Raw genomic sequence first — 19,549 nt, 5'->3', positions numbered from 1 at the left:
GGGATGAACATTCAGGAAACATAAGGTCAGCACTTACCTGAGGGAGTGTGGCTGGATCACAGACTGCAGCAATGATGACGCTGAAGAAGGGGTACAGGAGTGTTCTAGTTTGAATACTCCGTCCGCTGTCACCTAGTGTGCAGCAAAAACACAGCGGGTCTGCTATAACATCTTGAGTTAAGGTCATCAGCAAGCCAGCAGTTCAGATCAAAATTTTAAGCTCAGGAAATGGTTGCTTAAGAAAAAAAAAAAAAATACCAAGATTTAATTTGCTGTTTCTCCTTCTTTAGCACACCGGACCATGCACCCATCATGACGGTGATAAAAACCTGAAATAAGCTCTTTGGTTGCTCCTACTGTGGCATTTCAGTCTGATGCCTGCAAATGCCATGTGGAAAGGTCCCCAATGGACTCGGCTGGGCTACGACCACTTGTCCTCACCAGCCTGCAGAAAGACTTGCTTTCCAGTGCCAGTGCTGCCTTTTGATAATCTTTCTTGATTTTCCAGTGAGATTTTTCGCACTGCCAAGACAGCTGGTGGTGCTATGGAGGCTGTGGTGTTTGTGACCTAAAGGTGAAAGATTGTTTTACACCATCATAATGCTTGTATAGTGCTGCTGTATTCCAGAGTGACTTGCAATGGCCAACTTAAAGGGCATATGTGTAATGGCCTCACAACTTCCTGATGATGTCACTAACATCAACAAGAAAAAGACATTTTTAAACTCAAAAGCTGAACAAGAACATTCAAGATTTTTTGTTTCATTAGTACACACTTACAAGAATGGAGAGATAAAAGAGAGTAGATATTAATGCAAATCTAATTGCAGAAGCTAACTGTCTGAATGCCAGCAGGGAAATTCCTTCTGTGAAAAATGAAAGACGCTATATCTTCCATTTCCTAGAAGTGCTCTTAATTAACTTGGTGAAAGCCAAACAAAGCCAATATGCAGGTTAGCACGTGGCACAAGCTCCTTACCTCTCCTCCTCAGTAAATGCCACGTATGATGCCAGACTGAAGCTAGGGACACATCGGTAACAGTATCAAAAAAGCTGCTTTTTGGCTGAACAGATGTGAACCAAATGTAATCACACCAACCCTTAATCCAAACAATTCTACTGTAAATCAGAGTCTGCTATGTCTGGTATTCAGGTTAACTAGATGGCAACTTCTTGGCAAATTCTTCAAATAAATAACAGAGTTCCTAGAAAATATTAGAGTCAATGAGTCTCATGAATGCTCACAGCTGTTTTCTGAAATTCAGATTTTTCTAGCTTTGACCTCTGACCCGAAAAAATAGTTTTACAGAAGCCTTATAGATTAACAGGATCATATTGATCTCTTCTCTAAATGGATAATGTTTAGTAGTTTTGTATGCAACGAAGCCATCAATCTCTGTCAGTTTTTACACCTCCTTGACCTCAGCATGTGGCAAATATTGCTATCAGTTTTATCTGTTTTGTTCTGTTTGGTTTTAGTTTTTCACTTAATCCGATTGCAACACACAGCATGAGGTTCAGAGGTTTGAACAAATGCAGCCAAGGCGTTCATGTATCTCTTCTCCAAGACATAGGTGATCACATTTTGCATCATACTCTTAATGATACTAATTATTTAAAGAACAACAATCAGTTCTCTCTCCAGTAAAGTTTACAACGACTTAAATGAAGTATCACTCTAAAGAATGTTTTTTATAAATATTGTGGTCTTAAGTCCTTGTCAAATAGATGTCAGAAAACACACAGAAGTCTAAAAATACTCATATAAACCCTTCTTCAAGTGCTTGACATCAATCCTTCTAATGTACATCTTCATGCTCAACACAGGTTAGAATAGTGCAGCTCACTGTGACATTGTAACTAGAGGCTGCTAAGCTGACAGAAATAATTTGTTATGCTGCTTACAACTAATAAAACTCCTTTTGCTTCTGGGCAGTTTTGAAAATACAACTCTTATCCTTTTCCCATGTGAACTCTGGCTGTTCCTACTATCTCCCACAGTCCTTAGACAAAGGTTTGAAGCCTACAGACACACTCAGAACTAGAAGGAGAAAGAGGAATGTCTGGCTACATAAAAAAAAGGACTCAACTACACCAGAATAGGCAGCTAGTCTTTTTTGTTAAGTATAGCTATTGTGTGCTAAATGCATCTAAACCCTCTACTAACTGCTGAGAAGAATGAGCCTATTTGATCAAAGAAGCTCAAACTGGCAAAACACAGCAGTTTCACCATGTGCTACAAGAAGCCTCCATTTCTGCTGGTGTGCCAGACTGCTCAGTAGCGGTTTGATCCCCAAAATTCACTCCCCTGGACTGATCTTTTTCCTCCAGCTCTTCTTCCCCACTTTCTCTCTCCTACAGCATTTCTCTGTCCTGCATTTCCTCTTCACTAACTCACTCCTAATGAAGCTTACCCCTCACAAAGCAATATAATATGAAATAAAATAATGTTGTGGAACTAGCAGTTCTTGTAAATCACATAACTGTGCCTTATCTGTTGAAAATCTTGGAGCTATTTAGAGAGATGGAAGAAATAAGAAGAAAATATGCAGCTATCCCTAGGCAGAATCCATCCTGAAATGCATTTTGTCCTGTAGAAGCTATATGCAACCTGCTCCAATCTTAGCTATCCTCACCATTGGAAAATTTCTATGCTATACGGTTTTTGAAGTGAGGATTGTTCATTACTTCATGCTGCCTCAGAGTCTTTACTATTTAATTTTTATCATTGCTGGTCTTATTCCTTTAGCCAGAGGCTCTATGGTAATAAAATAAACAACAGGTGAGAAAAGCTATCGTTCTGATCTATGCAACTAAAAAAATATAATTATCAATAGCATGCATACATAAAAATACATGCTTTATCTCACAAAAAAGATTTCAGGCTGTGATAGTTTCGGGCTTTCTGAAAGACACAAAGGACAGCAATTTTTTTCTCCTACTTTGGTTCCCTCTTGTTCAACAAGTAAAACCAGATACCAGCAGACTATGATTTATCCAGTACTAAAATTCCTCCTCTTACTAACTTCAGATAAGGTCTAGTCAGCTTCCTTACACTAGACACCTGCTATTGGTAGTTAAATTTAGGAAGGAAGAATTTCATCCTGATAACCTTCTACAACCAGACAGAAATCTACAGCAAAAACCACCTCCTACAGTCATATCCAAGCTATCAAGCCCTCCTCCTGCTCTTTAAAAAGGGAGGCAAAGGGCTGTTTCAGGCTGTAAACCAGTAGAAAATTGGGTTTGATGCTCCACATCTGTAATGCATTCCTTTCATTCCCCTATCTTTCACAGGTGCAGTCAATAGAAATGTTGCTGTTTACTGCAGTGGGGTCAGCAGGAGCTCAGCTCTGTGAACAGCTGTAGCATAGACACAGGCAGCGTGACAAAGCCCATTCCAGAACCAAGGTTTAGTGTCTGTGCAGCCAGGAAAAAATACATCAACACTTGCCTGAAGTGCGGCCATGAGCTAGAAACTATTCATAGCCTCTTTAAGCTTTTTAATCTAACAAGCATCAGAGTTTACAAGTCACTGCATATTTCTGGAGGCATGCGCTTGCCTGAGCTTGAGGTTGCCTGTTGTGTGTGAAACTGCACCTCCAGCAGCTTTCAAAGGGAAAAATTACCATCTGGCATGTGTGTGAGGACAATTCAGTGATGGCTGTGAGCTTCATGGGACATGCCCATCATTATGGACTGAAGGGATTCCTGCACCCACCCACAAGCTACTGGTCTTAGCCATGCTAGAGATATGAGAGTAGATGGATTTCCATTCCCATCCTGAATAGCAATTCCTCTGTGGCTGGGGGTTCATAAATTAACAGAGTTTAGTGTCCAGAACTATTCTGTACCCAAACACTACTTTCATAGAAAAAGAGATCACCTGTGAACAGCCCTGGGTACGTAACCACAAGAAAAACAAGATGAAGAAATATTCCAATCAGGAGGAACAAGAAGACTGACAAAAATAAGTGAAGAGAATTATTTCAAATATTTGCATTTGTGTGAGACAGTAGTAACAATGATGTGAGAGGGCATGAAGAAGAACAAAATTGCACTTATCACAGAAGCAGTTTAAAAAGAAACCCCAATCTTAAAGGAAGTAAGAAAAGAAGAAATAATAAGTGAGATGTTTGAGATAATATACCTGTTGAGTAAATGATGAATGAATGAGAACAAACTTCACCTAGCAGTAGTCCATACGGATGCAATTCAATAAAAACAGAGAGTTTCTAGTATTAAAATAAAATCCCTGAATTGAATTGTAGAATGGAACTAGGAGAAGCATGGCACAAAGGGGAATTCACATGTGGTATTACAACACAGTCCAAATTCTAGTAGCCAAGTAGCCCTTTCAGGTTTAAGATAAAATGTATTGTTGAAAAAGGATTACCTGCTTTTTAAAACAAAGTTAATAGAATCTCAAATACATAAATATTACCAATATTTTTTAAAAATTGACAATACATGTTCCTTCTTCTATCAAACATAGCAGAATTTGCAGGAGTTTTCACACTTCCATAGTGTGTATCAGAGCTGCAGTTGGGAATTGTATCCTTGCACGAGCTTTACCCTGTCCTTTCCTCCTGGACAAGGAAAGCGGAAAATTCCCAACAAAGCTCCTGGCTGCAGCAATTACGGTTGTATCCTTTCCTAGGTTCTGGTGAGCCTTCAGAGAATCAAGATACCCAAATGTGCCTATAGAAAAAAAAAAAAGGGGGCAAAAAAACTCCAAACCAAATCCTTAAACCCAACTTGCTATTTTTCTTCTTCTATTATATTTTCTGATGTTGGACACCAAAGTCATGGTTCATGAGAAGAAACAAATGGTTGCTATTATCTTCATCTTCTATGAAGCGCATGGTACACTCACTCCAGTTACTGACTGGGGAGAGAAAAATATATTTATGGCAAATTGAGGAATGTTAAAGGAAAGATCATCACAGGGTTTAACATGGGAATTTTTACCAGCTGGCCAAGAGTAATTGCTTTTGGATATTACTTACCTTTTCTAGTGAAGGTCCACGTTTCCACTTTCACAAAATTGCTCTAGACTTACCCATATGCAAATGAGAGCAAAATTTTATTCATATACTCAGCCAAATTTCACCACTACCTAGGAGTAACCTTGTGAAAAGTAGACAAACACCACTGTAGAACCATATCTTTATCATCAATCAGTAAAATATTGCATGACATCTTCTGAAAATGTATTTGGCGACAACTGAACCATACATTATTTTCAGAAGCTTTCGTATAGTCTTAGTTGCTTTAAATTACTGCCAAAGTTGTTTCTACACATTAATGGATGAAATCGGTACCTCATACGTCTCACTCTTCCAAAGTGCCTCATTTCGGGAGGTTCTGCCTCACCCTCATTTTATTTCAGGGAAAATTTGTATCAAGTATATCATCTTGGGGCTGGCCCATGACTGCTTTTCTTTTTCTGTCCTTCACAGCCGAGAGACACGATCACACTCCAGCCCAGAGCCATGTGGCCACACTGACCCAGTGCTGAGACCAAGCTCACAAGACCTGCTGAAAAATAAGGTATATCAGCTGGGGTTTGACCTTGCAGTATCACAGTGATGTGTCTTTTTGTGAAGAACTGTTGAGTATTTGGCCACCACGTGCAAATACCTGAACATGCAAGCTCCTCTTTGTAGAAATACAGATAGATAAGTAACTCAGGTAGGTTTGGAAACATCCAAAGGCTCTTAGAAGTCATGGTCATAACTGTTTAACTTCTATATGCACCTCACAGGAGTCAATACATATTTCTGAATTGATCCTTCTTTCAGTAAAGCCAACAGCAAAATTCTCAGCAACTGAACAAAATCACTACATGAAAAATTTGTCTTTTTTTCTTTTTTTTTTTTTTTAATAATGCAGTTAAAGTCTTATCAGCTCTTTCACAAAACCTCACGTTAATTGAGCTCTAGTATTATCACCTCTGGTTGCCAGCATTATCAACTTCCGTTTGAAAAAAAAGTTACAGGCTCTTACAGCTGTAAAGCAGAAAAACTGAATACTAAACACCCAACCCTACAGAATTAAGAACTCCACATTTATTATTTTTCTAGATGGCATCACTCTAAAGATAATCTCATAAACAGAGTGTCTGGTGTTGCTGATACCAAGAGGGGAAAATTCAGGTGTGAGAGAAGATGCAGCTATTTCTGTCCTGAAATTACAGCAAGTTGTATGTCTCTTCCTTTCCAGAATGGAGCATAGCAGATCAGGCTTACAACTACTGGATAGTGTCATTATGTCTTTGACATATAGGTCAACGTATAGATTTGAGGATCAGACAGAACTGAATGTTCCTTTTAAAAAAGATTTTAACATAAAACGTTCCACAGCATATTAATGCTGCAAACTGTGGTATGAAACTTTTCTTTGTATCAGCGTAATTACCAGAGATTCTTTTTTTAAGTAGAGGGCTCTTTTTTCTTTGAATTTTGGACTTACATACCAATACACATACTTTCAAGCACACTTTAATAACTGATAGTGATCATAAATCACGTAGTTATACTTGTAATAATTTCTGAGTGGGTGTTCATGTGTGAGAGAAGATGTGCAAAACTGGAAGGTGAGATGAGCCATGATGAACATTATAAAGTTCTGGAAGCAGATCGATAGCTGGTGTAAGTTGTCAGGGTTTCATTGATTCCAATGGCTTAATGATAAACACTAATTCAGCTGGGGCTAAAAAAATGTCATCAGCTGAGTATCTGGTCAATAACAGCGGAGAAGGCAGAACGAGGTATTGGTGTTACCTCCACACTGAGCACTTGCATTTACCTTTGAATTGACTCTGCATGGTGCAAAAAGGTAAAATGCTCTGTTTATTCATGTTTATTGGAATCTCTATAGGCTGCAGTAGTGCACGTGAGTACGCACATAAAAAGAAAGATACATATATATGTTCTGCAACAAACAAGTACTTCCAGGGCTTTTACTGCTGTGATGGTACTGTGGTCTTCAAATGAAAAAATACTCAACATACTGTATGAAAATTCCTTGTATGAATTTGTTGCACTTCTATGAGGTTTTTCATTCATCCCAATAGCAAAGGAAAGTAAATAGGCTTTAATCCACTATTTACATACAATACTTAAATACAGTTTCCCATGTGTATGAATTACTGGGAATTAGAATATAAACAAAAAGGAATGAAGCCAGGTTGCACATAAAAATCTATACTTCCTAGGTGATTCTCAACATTTTTTCTAAACATTTTCCATCAGATAATGTTCTTTACCTTGTTCTACCCATTTCCCATCTCACAAAGTTAAGTTTTTACTGAATCTATAAATAAGAAATCAATTATAAAATAGCATTAACAGAACCTAAGAGAAAAGGGACTTTGCGCATGGCTGGTGGTTAATTCATTGATTCCGCTCCATTGTTCTCTTGAATACCTTATCAAATGCCACTAATTTCTGGTCTGCATACAAATGTATTGATGTGCCAGAATTAAATCAAATTAGAATGTTTGGAGTAAAAGCCCCTTCACCATGTTTCAAATTGTTCCTGTTTATTTGGAGGCCTCTGAAGAACGTCTTAATCTTCTAGTGTTATTATTTCAACTAGAAAAAGAGATTTTTTAAAGGTTATTTGGAGAAGTCCCTTAGCTTACAGACTGAAAAAAAAAAAAGCAGAACTACTGCAACAGGTATTTTGACAAGAGGTTTGAATGAAAAATACCAAAATTCTGAAGGGAATTTCCCATTAATCTAATTTATTTGGGAGAACATTTCACAATAATAATTACATTATCTAATGTGTGCTTACATTAAAAAGTGATCAGCTGTAATAGTTCATTACTAGAAAAAAGCAGGGGGGAGAGGCCGATAATTTAAACTAACACCACAGGAAAAAAATAACAACTTGCAAACCTTAAAGGAATGCCATGATGTTTGACAGCTTCCTGTGACTTCAGCTGTTGCATCTCTTAGCGAAGCTGGCAACAGAAACGTCAGTATTTTCCTTCTTTAAATCTGTAACATGTTTATCTGTTAGACCTCTATTCATCCTGTTTTCAGAGTGTTTCAATAACCAAAATATCCAACAATTAAAGGCTTGTGATATAGGAATCCATGTTTAGTACCGACAACAAAAACAACTACACTTTCCTATGGAGAAATCCATGCCCTGCGAGGCTTCAGTGCGTGGAGAATACCACGTATAACCAACTGAGATACCATTAAGCAAATTGCATTTTTATCTGCTTTATTTCTCCTAGAAATGTCAGCACAGCACATTATATTGCCTGTAATTTTAATAGATAAACGAGACAATGATTCCATTGTTATTTTTTCTCAAAATGGTAGAATACAGTTTCTTAAAAAGGTCTGCAAACATATTTACAAAAGTGTGAAAGCAATAAATGCAGGCTTTTTATATTTTTACTGAACTTCAAAAAAATGACTGATATCCTAATTTTATTGGAAATCTGGTCCAAGGATTATACAAGAAATTAAATATCACACTCCATTTTTTGTAGGCTTTCTTGTAGGCTACTGTGGAAAACAAATCAAACATAAATATTTTAAAAAGAACAAACTTATATTCCATGAAGCAGAATGAAGATATTCCAAAACCATTTCCTATATTTTTATTTTGTTTCAGATGTAAAACAGTTCTTGTTCTTTCTTAGTGTTGTGTTAAAATGTGGGACACCATCTTACTTTTGGAAAGTCAGCTGCTGTAATGCAATTAAAAAGTAGACACAAAAATATCATTCACAGTATCTGCATCATAGGAATGGCATTTTTTTTTTCCAAACAGAAGTGATAAAATTATTGTTGTTGCCTTCATCTTTAACATTTTAATTACTGTTGGCTGAGAGAAATAAAGTGTAGTGTCATGCTTGGTTTACCTAAATCATTTATTTTGTAACTAATAAAAGTAAACAATTACCAGATACTGTATATATAGTGATATATAGATATATGGCCACAAATAAACTATAGTAGAAAGTTATTTTGGTTTTGAGAAAGTTAAGAAAAGCACATAAAATAATATTTCATGAATATCTTGTTTTATGGCCATCAATATTTTTGTATTTTTTTGTTTTGTTTCATCAACATAGCAAAATACAGTCTTCCTATTAAACAATAATTATCAGATGGCAGACAATTCTTTTTATTGGTTTACATTGGCAGGTCACAGTCTAAAAGCACAACCACATCAGGCAGAAATTGCACACAGACCGCCCTGGATTTTGAAGACTATTTTTTTTATGCTTCTACTAAAAGAGTGTAATTTAAAACTGGGGACTGTAACACACACTAATTAAATACATGGATTTCTGTTTGCCTGGATTTTTGTTTGTTTGTTTGTGGGTTTTTTTAATAACTGAATCAAATTACTGAAACGGCAGTACCTTATTTCACTTTCAGCTTCAGGTTTAACATTTGTGCTTGATGTTAGTGAACACGCTTTGAACTTCCTGGCAATCGTTTATGAAAGTTCAATCACCTAAATAATACCAAGGTGATTTTTTTTCCTGTCATGGAATAATGCAGACTTATTTCAATTAGGCCTGTTCCTTGGCTTTTTTTTCAGCGCTGGGATTTGAACTTTCAGCTTATTCTTGAACACTAGGGGAGATTTGCGTGTAATACTATGACATCATACAATGTCGGTATTTCTGTAAGAAATGGTTGTAGATGGGACTGGCCCATAAATGTGTAGTTGTATTAGCTGTAGAAGGCACATTCAAGTCTTCAAAAACCAGACTGGTCTTAAGATATTACTCTTTATTTGAGACAGTTACCATTACTTCATTAAAAAATGACAAAACAGCAATAAACATTTTAGCTCTTTAATGAGCAAAGATCAGGTCTCTTAGCATCGGAATAATATTCGTTATCCAGATTATCTTTATTTCACTCAGTGACCAGTAATATGGCCAAGAAGTACAAAGAAATTTTCCATCAAGTAGTATACAATTTTTGTGTGTAATAAGCTTTCATTCTTGAAAAAGAGTAACTGAAAAGAAATGTTTCTGTTACTGCAGTTAGTTTGTCAGAGAAAGTTCTTTGCGTTATCTTACAAACTATCAAAATTGCTAGTAATTTGAAAAAATGTAAAAAAAAATCACATAACTTTAGTCTAATAGAAATATAGTACAGGTAAGAGAGAAAGTATTTATCAGGGATGTGCTCTTAAGTCCATCTCAATTATTTCTTTTATATAAATGTACATCTGATTACATATACAAACATTTTGAAAGGACTGTGGTATATAATTATTGGAAAGCAACAGGGGAATGAAAAATTTCTTGTGATTTTAGAACACTCATTTCAAATCACACAAACATATGTAGTATTCAGATTTTAAAACTGGCTCTCTCCCCATTCTTACATACCCTCTTCTTGTACCCTGTTGCCATCTGGTCTAAAGAATTCGTTTGAATGGCAAAGTTAATGTATAGCAAAAAGGGAATTAACTTTATATTAAAGTATTATAAGTAAACTTGGTAACATGCAACGTGAGTTTAAACAATAAACTGAAAGGTGTAATCAGAGCAGTAATACCGGGGCATTTTTATATTGCAAAATATCATTGCAATTACATTTTTGGACACACGTTATCTTACCAATTTGAACTAAATATGTTGTAACTAAATCACAGCAAATTATAAAATCTCCATCAAAAGAGATCCATTAAAGTTATAGTTATGTTAAAGTTAGAAATTATCTAAGTGGAAAAGAAAAAGAACAATAATAATACAGATTTTTTTTGTCTGGGATTCCTATCAGCGGAGGTTCACCGCTGTATACCTAGAATGCCATAAATACATTTAAGAACTGTTGCAATTCCTTTTATTTCTGAAGCTACCGTGAAATATTTTACTGTGATTACTTTTGCCCCTTTATAAAACTTATTTAGGTTGTGCCAATTGATGGAGGAAGCTCCTATTAAAAACTCCAATGGGATGAGAAGAATTTTAATTACGGCTTAATCAGCAGCACAGCCACCAAGCATATAAATTATCATGCACATCGTGCTAAAAATATCCAGTTTCCTTTATTCCCACAACTTTTATACTGACAGCACTTATGTGATAATGTTGTACCTGCCAGGCTGTAAAACTTCTTTGACTGGCAGATTTCAGCATGAGCCCCTTTCTAAGGCCTTAACAGCATTGGTGCTTTGTGTACTTATTCAGATACGTAAATATGGTCTACACAATAAAACAGGTCCAAATAAAAATTGGTGAAAATTATCTGACATTCCATTAGTGTGTCCCTTGTGCATATTTATAGGTTTTTAAAATTTTCAGTCACAGTTCTTTCCTGTTTGTGTTGCACATGCCTAATTCCATTATGTAACTTAAATCTTCAAAAAATTAATACTTGAATGTGAATGAAAAAGTATCATTCAGGACAACTGCTTCAAGCAATTGCAAACAGTTGGGTTTTTTTCATTTTTCTTTTTTTGTTTTGCTTTGTTTCTTTGTTTCTTAAGTTCATTTGATATATGTACAATTCATTTTTTTCAAAACCCCAAAAGTTCTTGATATGTATATTCACATAATATTCCTCCACATTTAAATAGTAAGAGTCTTGTAGGTTGAAAGCCAAGTAATCTTCAGTAATATCACCTACTGTAATCCATCAAAAAATAAAGTTTGTTTCATCTTGTCTGGCTATACCCTGGTTGTTGAGTGTGAATGGGGGTGGGGATGAGGATGGGGCAGAGTATTGTTCTGTCCTCCGGTAAATGTATTGAATGTGTGTAGGGGTTGAATCCCTGGTATAGTGTTTGGGATCATTGTGATGGTGTTGGGTGTCATTAAGGGAATATCATCAGGAGACCTTCTCATAGCTAGCGTGTAGTCTGGGGGACAGGCGGTCCTAAGAACCACCTCATGCGGATGGATGGACTCACATTCATGATCCAAGTCAGTGTGCTTCATTTGGAGGGACATTATCTCCTCTTCTTGTGCATGGGTAAGATCATTGGTAGTAGTACGTTGTGGGCTACATCTCCTATGAACATCGTGTCTCCGCTTGTCTTTTTTGTAGTACAATGCTGCAAAGGCCAAAATGTTCAGAAACAGCAAAGATGCACCAACTGCAATAGTAACACTCAATTCTGTTGAATAGTCCCTTTGATCCACAGAAAATGGGCTTGGTTGTTGTTTGGGATCATCTTGTTTGGCTGTAGGAAAGGCTGAAGTAACAGAAACAGAATTTTTCCTTGTTGGTCTGAAAGTATTATCAGTTGATGGCACTTTAGTTGTGGTAGAGGTATACTGTGAAATGTCGTTAAGATTGTGCAGATGAGGTACCAGTTCCAACCAAAGGTTCACTTTATTGGCCCTATAGTGTTCTTTAACTCGTGGTTTTAATCCAATGTGAAGATACAGTTGGTCTTTCTGAGAGTATCTGGTCCATGCTACTTCTTCAAAACGATTTGGTTTTGTATGGATGAATTTTGTATCTTGCGGCACTGGTTGATTTGGGTCACTAAAAAAAAAATAATCTCCGATGTTAAAAAGTATTTCAAAAGGAATTATAAAATTAACATAATTAAGATTTTATACTTAATGTTCAAGTCTGCCTTTGGACAGAGCAGAATGCTATTTCCTAAAATCAGAGGCCTTAATAATCTTGATTAGAAACAGCATTATGCAAACGAACCCTTCTTTTACATAGACTTCAGCAACTTCCCTAGCTCCCCACAATGCTCGTATCTCTCATGCTGAAATCTTTTGTTGCTGAGGACAGATTGCCAGAAACGTGGTAATGCAGACAAACATCTGTGAGAGACCAGTGTGAGAGTAAATTAAGCTTTGCTTTTCTTTTTTGTAACATAAAGCTCATAAAGCTCAGCATTTCGCTTCATATGTGGTGCCTGTGGCCTTCCAGAGGTGAAAGACCATGGCAGGGCATAACTCAGTATAACACAGAGCGACAACGGCTGAAGGTTAAAAAGTGTTTTGAACTACTATTGAAAGCAGAATTAAGGAAATTTGACTAAAAAAAGTTTGAAGGCACTTATTTTATGGCCAGAAGTATCAATTTAAAACAAAATGTTATTAAAATAAGCTGTATTACATTTGATGCAAATATTATGTCATCTCCTGTCTCCTGGAATGAAAATATTAGCAGTGCTGGGGTAAAGTCAGTTATTTATGTAACCATTTTTAACTACACGCATATGTTAAATGCTTAGTTTTGCACTTTTCTGGGGATCCCTTAATTATTTTTGTATACAAAGTATTTTAAAAATTTCTTCATGCAGAGTGTCCGCAAAGATATTTTTTTCCCTCTTTTTGCTAGAATGTTTAAGTGAGCTAAGGGACATTACAATAAACAAAAATATCCAACCCAATTCTGAATGTCTTATTCATCCTGCAAGTACAGAAGCATTCCCAAGGCAGATAACAAAGGGAACACATACACTGCATCTTTATATCCTGAGTTATATATCCGAGTATACAAGACTATTCATTATCCAGTACTCACCCAGTTTTTGCAAAGTTTGTCCAGTACGTCATCACCACCGCACTTAGCATGACATCATTTTTGGAGAAATTACAAGGAAATAATTCAGTAGGGCCAATCATGGGGATTCCTAGTACATAGGGAACCTCATCTCCATGGGCTGCATCTGCCCATGCAGGTACCTGATCTGTCTGGCAATGATGGTAGAAGGCATAGAAATATGTAGGCGATCCAAAATTTGAGTGAAGATCTGCTGTAGCCACAGCTGGTGCAACCCACTGGTGGTCTGTAAACAAAGCCAGCAGCGTTTTCCTTCTCGTCTCAGGATTGTGTCGATCTGCCCAGTCCGTGTACATAAATTTAATAGTTTCCCTCAATATATCTTTGCCTTCAGGGTATCCGTATAAGTTATCGACAAAATTAGAAACTGCAAAGTCAAAATCACTCGCTGATATGCCATCTTCACTATCCACAATATTTTCAACAAATTTTAACCCTTCCCCTTGGTTAACTCCCAACATGATGTCATAGTTGAGGAATTCTCCTTGTTCCATCAATATCTGAGGATCATCTGGTATCACATCGCCGTCAATTACTGGTCCAAAGGCTATATGGTATCTTGCTGGTTGAATGTCCTGGTCAACAAGTTCTCTATAAGGCTTCTTCTGTAGACATTCTACCAATTCTACAGTGTCTGACATGTTGCAACCAACTTTTGTAGCCAACATCCTGGCATATTTTGCAGGCTGAAAACTCACTGCCCAGCTGGAGAGAGCTGTTCCGCTTTGAGCTATTGCTCTTTGAAAAAGTCCTGTGGGGAGAAACATTTAAAAACTACTGAAGTGACCTTGAAATAGCTACTTACTTGAAAGATTCAAAGGAGTTATTTGAAACAACAGAAAATTTTAACATAGGAGATACTTGAATCTTAATAATAGATAAATACACAAGATGGTCAGATCTGACTGTCATTGTGTCTACAGGTAATGTATACAAAATAAATGCAATATGTGCAGAAATTGAAGCAAATGATTCTACCTCAATGTAGTCCATCTGAGGACCAGATTTCAAAACAAACTCAGGAAGACGAAAAAGTGGCATTACCTTATATAGGATAACACTATCAGCCTGAAAGAAATTCCTAAAGTGAAAAGAATTTATAGGTTGGAGGAAAAGCCAACAAGTCTCTGAAATGGATTGAATTTCTGGATATCGTTCAAGCCATCAGCAGCATGCGTAAATAAAACTATGTATTAAATAAAACTGATATACTGGTTTTTTATGTTTTGTTTGGGATTAAACTTGGTTTGAGAGGTGCAGTGCTTTTGAATCGTATGTCACAGTAAAAGTTTATATTCCGGAGTAACGGATGAGAAGGTACTAGGCAGCTATTGAATTTTTAAGTGTCTAAGAGTCAAGATCCTTTCTCATAAAGAGTTGGTTTTGTTTTTGTTTTTTAAATGAGGTTTATAGTGATCACACATAAAAAAGGGAAATGATATATTTTACACTATTTAGCTTTGCAATTCAGAGATTTAAACATATGTTCAGGTATTCAGACTTCAGTAGGATTAATTTGAATTTATGCTGATTTAACTAGCACTCTGGATCAGGAATTCCACTCATAGAAATAACAGAATGTGTTTAAATTGATATTTTCCTCTCCTTTCTGTAAGCATTTTTGGACATATTATGTATGGATTAAAGCCTCACTCCCTCGTAGTCAATGAAGCAATACTTTTTTTTTGCTATTGATTTTAATGCAATCAAAACTCCATCCTTGTCCTCATATTTCTTGTGCTCCCTTTGCCTTTTCTTGGTCCCTCTGGGGAGGGTAGTTCCAGTTCTGAAAGAGATTATGAATCTGAACTGTTCACAAAAAATAGAGAAAAAACGATCTCCTGGAATGGCCATCTCTAATCTCAGAAATTTAGACTATACTGAGGTAACTGTGGCCTGCCTATTTTTTTTGCATTTTCATGGAAGTACATCCAGTTCATTTCAGTAGCATATCTTTTGTACTCATTACTAGAAAATATTCTATACTGGACCCTACCTCCTATAGCTCACTGTAGGTAATACAAAATGGTCTACTGCATACAGAAGTTATGCTGATTTAAGATATATGGGTCAAAATCTTGTTTTATTTATGCTGATAGGCACCTGGTTTAATTCCATTGACTTTGGTAAAGTTGCTTAGGGACTGGAAGCAGCATCTGACCTCACTCAATTTGGCTAAGAATGTATCTTTGGTCCAATGCTTGATGAATAGCTGGATACTCCCGCTAAAGGAAATGGAGTTAAGGTGCTCAGTTTACCTCGGAATTTTATTCCAATAATGCAAAAGATGGCTTTTACTTTGACATATTTCTATTAATAAAAAACTTCCATAGCCTCTCCATCAAGTCAGAGACATGCCGTTACAGCGTCTATTGCAGTAACAGACCCTGTACACCCAGAAGTTAGTTGGAATCAGTTCCTGGCAGGAAACATTTTACAGGCTTCTAAGGAATTTTAAAAACATTCTAGACTGTATTAGGTCCAAATCTAAAAGTCTTAAAATCAAATAGGTAGGGACTGAAATATGTAAACTCAAGCCTCTCCTTAAATTTATGAGAAGTCATATCCAAGATATTATTTCCTTGCAAGATATGACTAAAAAATAAGAAAGAACTTGAGCTATAAAGCAGGCAAAAATATATTTGCATGTTTACAAGGTCAGACATTGAGCTAGTATAAATCAGCTCAAAGTCAGTGGAATTACCACAGAGGATCCAGGCATTGTAATAAATGTAACTAAACGACAAAACTGAATTTTCACAAATATGTATGCCATGATACCTCATAATGTTTCTTTTTTGCATATTATGTAAATCTATTTTTATTGCTCTATTATTAGGACAGAAAGTGTAAGCTATGTATTAAGAAAATGCTGATATAAATACTATGGCTTGCTAAGTGCTACATAAACATTAAATGTTGGACTAAGTAAAAGTGGTCAAGTCCTCTAGCCATAAAGTTATCTTAGGAAATGAAACTAAATATCCCTCCTTCTGCTAAAGAATGCTTAAGGAAATATTTATCCTCTCAAACCACTTGGTGAAAAATGAACAACAGTATGAAAAATTATTTTCATTCTGTCACATAATTCCTGCCAGAAATTGGTACCACACAGGATACAGAACTACATTTTTATCCGATAATATGTATGATTATTATAGCTTATGGGCTTCAGACTGATAGAAAGACTATTTAAATTTTCAACGGACCATATCGCTTTGTGACTTTTATTCAAAGTCTTACCAAAGTAAATAATAATAATTTGCATACATTCATCTACATTTTTAGAGCACTTTCTAAAGATGAGTGCTGCTCTGCCCACGTGCAGATGGGCAGCTATGAACAGCACCATCTTGAAAAAGGCTGAATTCTTCCTCTCAACTACCAAGGGATCCTTTCAAAGGGAAATGAAGGAAGCAAAGAGCACCTGACTTTACAGCTTCTGAAAAAGACTGGTTAATAATGTGAAACGAAAGGTTTTTTGAAAATGTTGAGATATTTAAAAACTTGAAATAACTTTTCATATTTGAAGGTGACCAATTTTTATTTTAATACTTCTTTTAATGGCAGGTCTAACTATCCTCAAATGAAACATAATGTATAGTAGGGTGTGGCACATTGTTCTCTTTAATCTGAATTTCAATAAAACACGTTTTTGCTTTGTCAGAGAAGAAATGCCCAAAAATTTACCTTTTCAATTGGATTTTAACTATACATCCTTAAGCCTTCTCCAGTTCCCTCCCGAATCCTTTGACCTGCTATGTTGGCAAGTTACAGCATCAGTTTCCCCACACAAATTGTGCTCCTGGCAGAATTCTGCCCATGCGTTAGAATATGACAGGGTAACATTTCCTGATAAGAGGCAACACATGACTGTCCAGATATTGTAAATGTGGCATTTTGCATTAATGTCATGTTACTTCAAGAAGATGAAAATGAAGATCAAGTAAGAGTTAGGGGAGGAGAAACCAGGTCTCCTCATTCAATCTTAAGCTAAATCCTCTATAAGAAACATTATTTTTGTGAGTTCCGATGAAAAATGATGGTGCAGTGTAACCCTCAGATTACAGTGTAATGAGCTAATGCTTACATCTTGTTCTTATAGGCCAGTTTATAAATATATCCTATTTAACTGCACGTAGTTATGCGAAAAAAGAATACAAATTACATGAAAAATAAAATTGTGGCAATGGATGAAAATTTAAACCACAGTCTATTTTCCACTAGACCTTTCTTGTAAAAACTAGATATTTTTCTCATTTAAAATAGTGTAAAGGCCTGATCTAAAGAGTCTGTCACTTCCATTGACCTCAGTGGGCTCTGCATCATCACTTCGGGTAAACGCAACTCTTTTAATGTCAGTGGAATTATTTTTTTATGACTGGCCAATTAATCCCCCATGGAGATACAGCAATATAAAACAGTGGAAGATTGTATGCAAAGGGCACAGCATGATGTCCCTGGTAAAACTAAACAATACAGATAAAAATGTGTGAAAACAGTGAGACAAAAGTTATGTGATCAGTAAGCAATAGCCATGCAAATGAGAAAAACTGTGTGGAACTTTGGTGTAAGAATAATAGGAAAAAAAAATGGGTGCCTCAAACAGCATGTTTTTAAATTCCTGCTGTCTGCCTCAACTAGAGAGAAAAGGTGTTAGTTATGGAATAGGAAAAAACATATAGAAGAAAATCCATTTGCAACTTAGATGCTTTGACAATTTTGGATCATGCATGCAAAACATTCAACCATTCTTCTATTAGATGACAGCAAGTAAAGTTCATGCAGTTTCAGACAAAAGATTTCTGAACTAGATACTTGTTTGCTTCACACAAAATAATAGTTTTAAGCATTTCAGCTGTTAGCCTGAAAACAGAAACTGTGTCATTTCAGTTTTCTTTAAATTCTCCTCCTCACAAGAAACTAAACGTGCCTTTCATGACTGTCTGAATATAGACGACCTCATCTACTGTGAGCATGACTGACTGGTTTTCCAAAATAGACATCCTAAGGTAGGAAAGAAAAGAGACAAAAATGCTGCACCAAGAAAATGCTGTTCAGAAGTCTGCTATAAAGTGTTTCTACAAAGTTCCATGGGAAAAAGAAGAAGGTGACCCAAAATTTAAACATGCACAGAAAAGCTGAGGGAGAAGGCGGCTTGTACAGCCATTACAAAGTTTGCTTAATATTGAGCTGAACTCAACAGTTCATAGGAACAAAGAGAATATACAGAGCATCACACAGTACTAATGGCGGTGGCATGCAGACACCAAAATTGTCAAAATTTGCAACCTGCATAATACCTTTGGTTGAATTGCTCCAACGGTTACCTTCAGAATAATGGGATAAAGTCAACAGATTGACACATGAACCGCCTGCACCAGATCCAAAAACAGTTATTCTTAATGGGTCACCACCAAAGAACCCAATGTTTTCACTAGTCCATCGCAAAGCTTGAATTAAATCAAGGAGGCCATAGTTTCCTTTTGCTGCTTGGTCCCCAGTGCTCAAAAATCCTGTGAACATAAATGAAAAAGAAAGGGTTAGGAAGTGCTCTTCTGAGGAATTCTGTTGCAATTTTTAAAGTAAGATTTCAAAAGTAGAAGCCATTAAATATTACACAACTACATAACTTTCCATATGCACTGGACAATAAGTTGTAAGTTTGCACTCTTCCTGAAACAAATTATTTGGTATTCACTCTTTGAGCCATGGTACATTAATGTAGGGAAGATGAAGATACATCCCAGTCAAAATACTCTTCTAAATCTGAACAGGTCACAACATATTGCTGCCAAAGACTTCATGCTGTTTGCACTAAGTTTATGAGTAAAGGTTTAGCAAGCAGATATACTGCAGTCATTTCGTAAGTGATTTGGTCAAGTGTTGGCACTTCTGTGCTTAGATGCAGCCATGAACTTCGTGCACGCCTGAGAGGCAACAGTTCCACTTCTCTGTACACCCTGTTTGGTTATGCCCTGGCAACACACTATCTTTTCCTTTTTTCCTCCCCTCAG

The 19,549-nt window shown here is 36.3% G+C and overlaps 1 protein-coding gene across 8 annotated transcripts in view; it reads right to left on the bottom strand.

The window, feature by feature from the left end:
• Positions 1-11,668: 11,668 nt before the first annotated feature.
• NLGN1 (neuroligin 1) overlaps positions 11,669-19,549 on the bottom strand; it is a 305,038-nt gene continuing 297,157 nt past the window's right edge. For 4 of the 8 annotated variants that reach the window (XM_065639915.1, XM_065639918.1, XM_065639917.1 and 1 more), the window contains 3 exons: positions 18,836-19,048; positions 13,494-14,283; positions 11,669-12,491 (listed from right to left, as the gene is read on the bottom strand). In XM_065639915.1, the coding sequence (XP_065495987.1) occupies positions 11,669-12,491; positions 13,494-14,283; positions 18,836-19,048 (1,826 nt within the window). The remainder of the gene's footprint in view (positions 12,492-13,493; positions 14,284-18,835; positions 19,049-19,549) is intronic. The other 4 variants (XM_065639916.1, XM_065639919.1, XM_065639921.1 and 1 more) reach the window with 1 other exon arrangement.

This window comes from Caloenas nicobarica, chromosome 8 (genome assembly GCF_036013445.1).
Source record: "Caloenas nicobarica isolate bCalNic1 chromosome 8, bCalNic1.hap1, whole genome shotgun sequence".
Lineage (NCBI taxonomy): Eukaryota > Metazoa > Chordata > Aves > Columbiformes > Columbidae > Caloenas > Caloenas nicobarica.
Note: the sequence above shows the minus strand (reverse complement) of the source record. Positions and strands in the feature narration are given on the sequence as shown.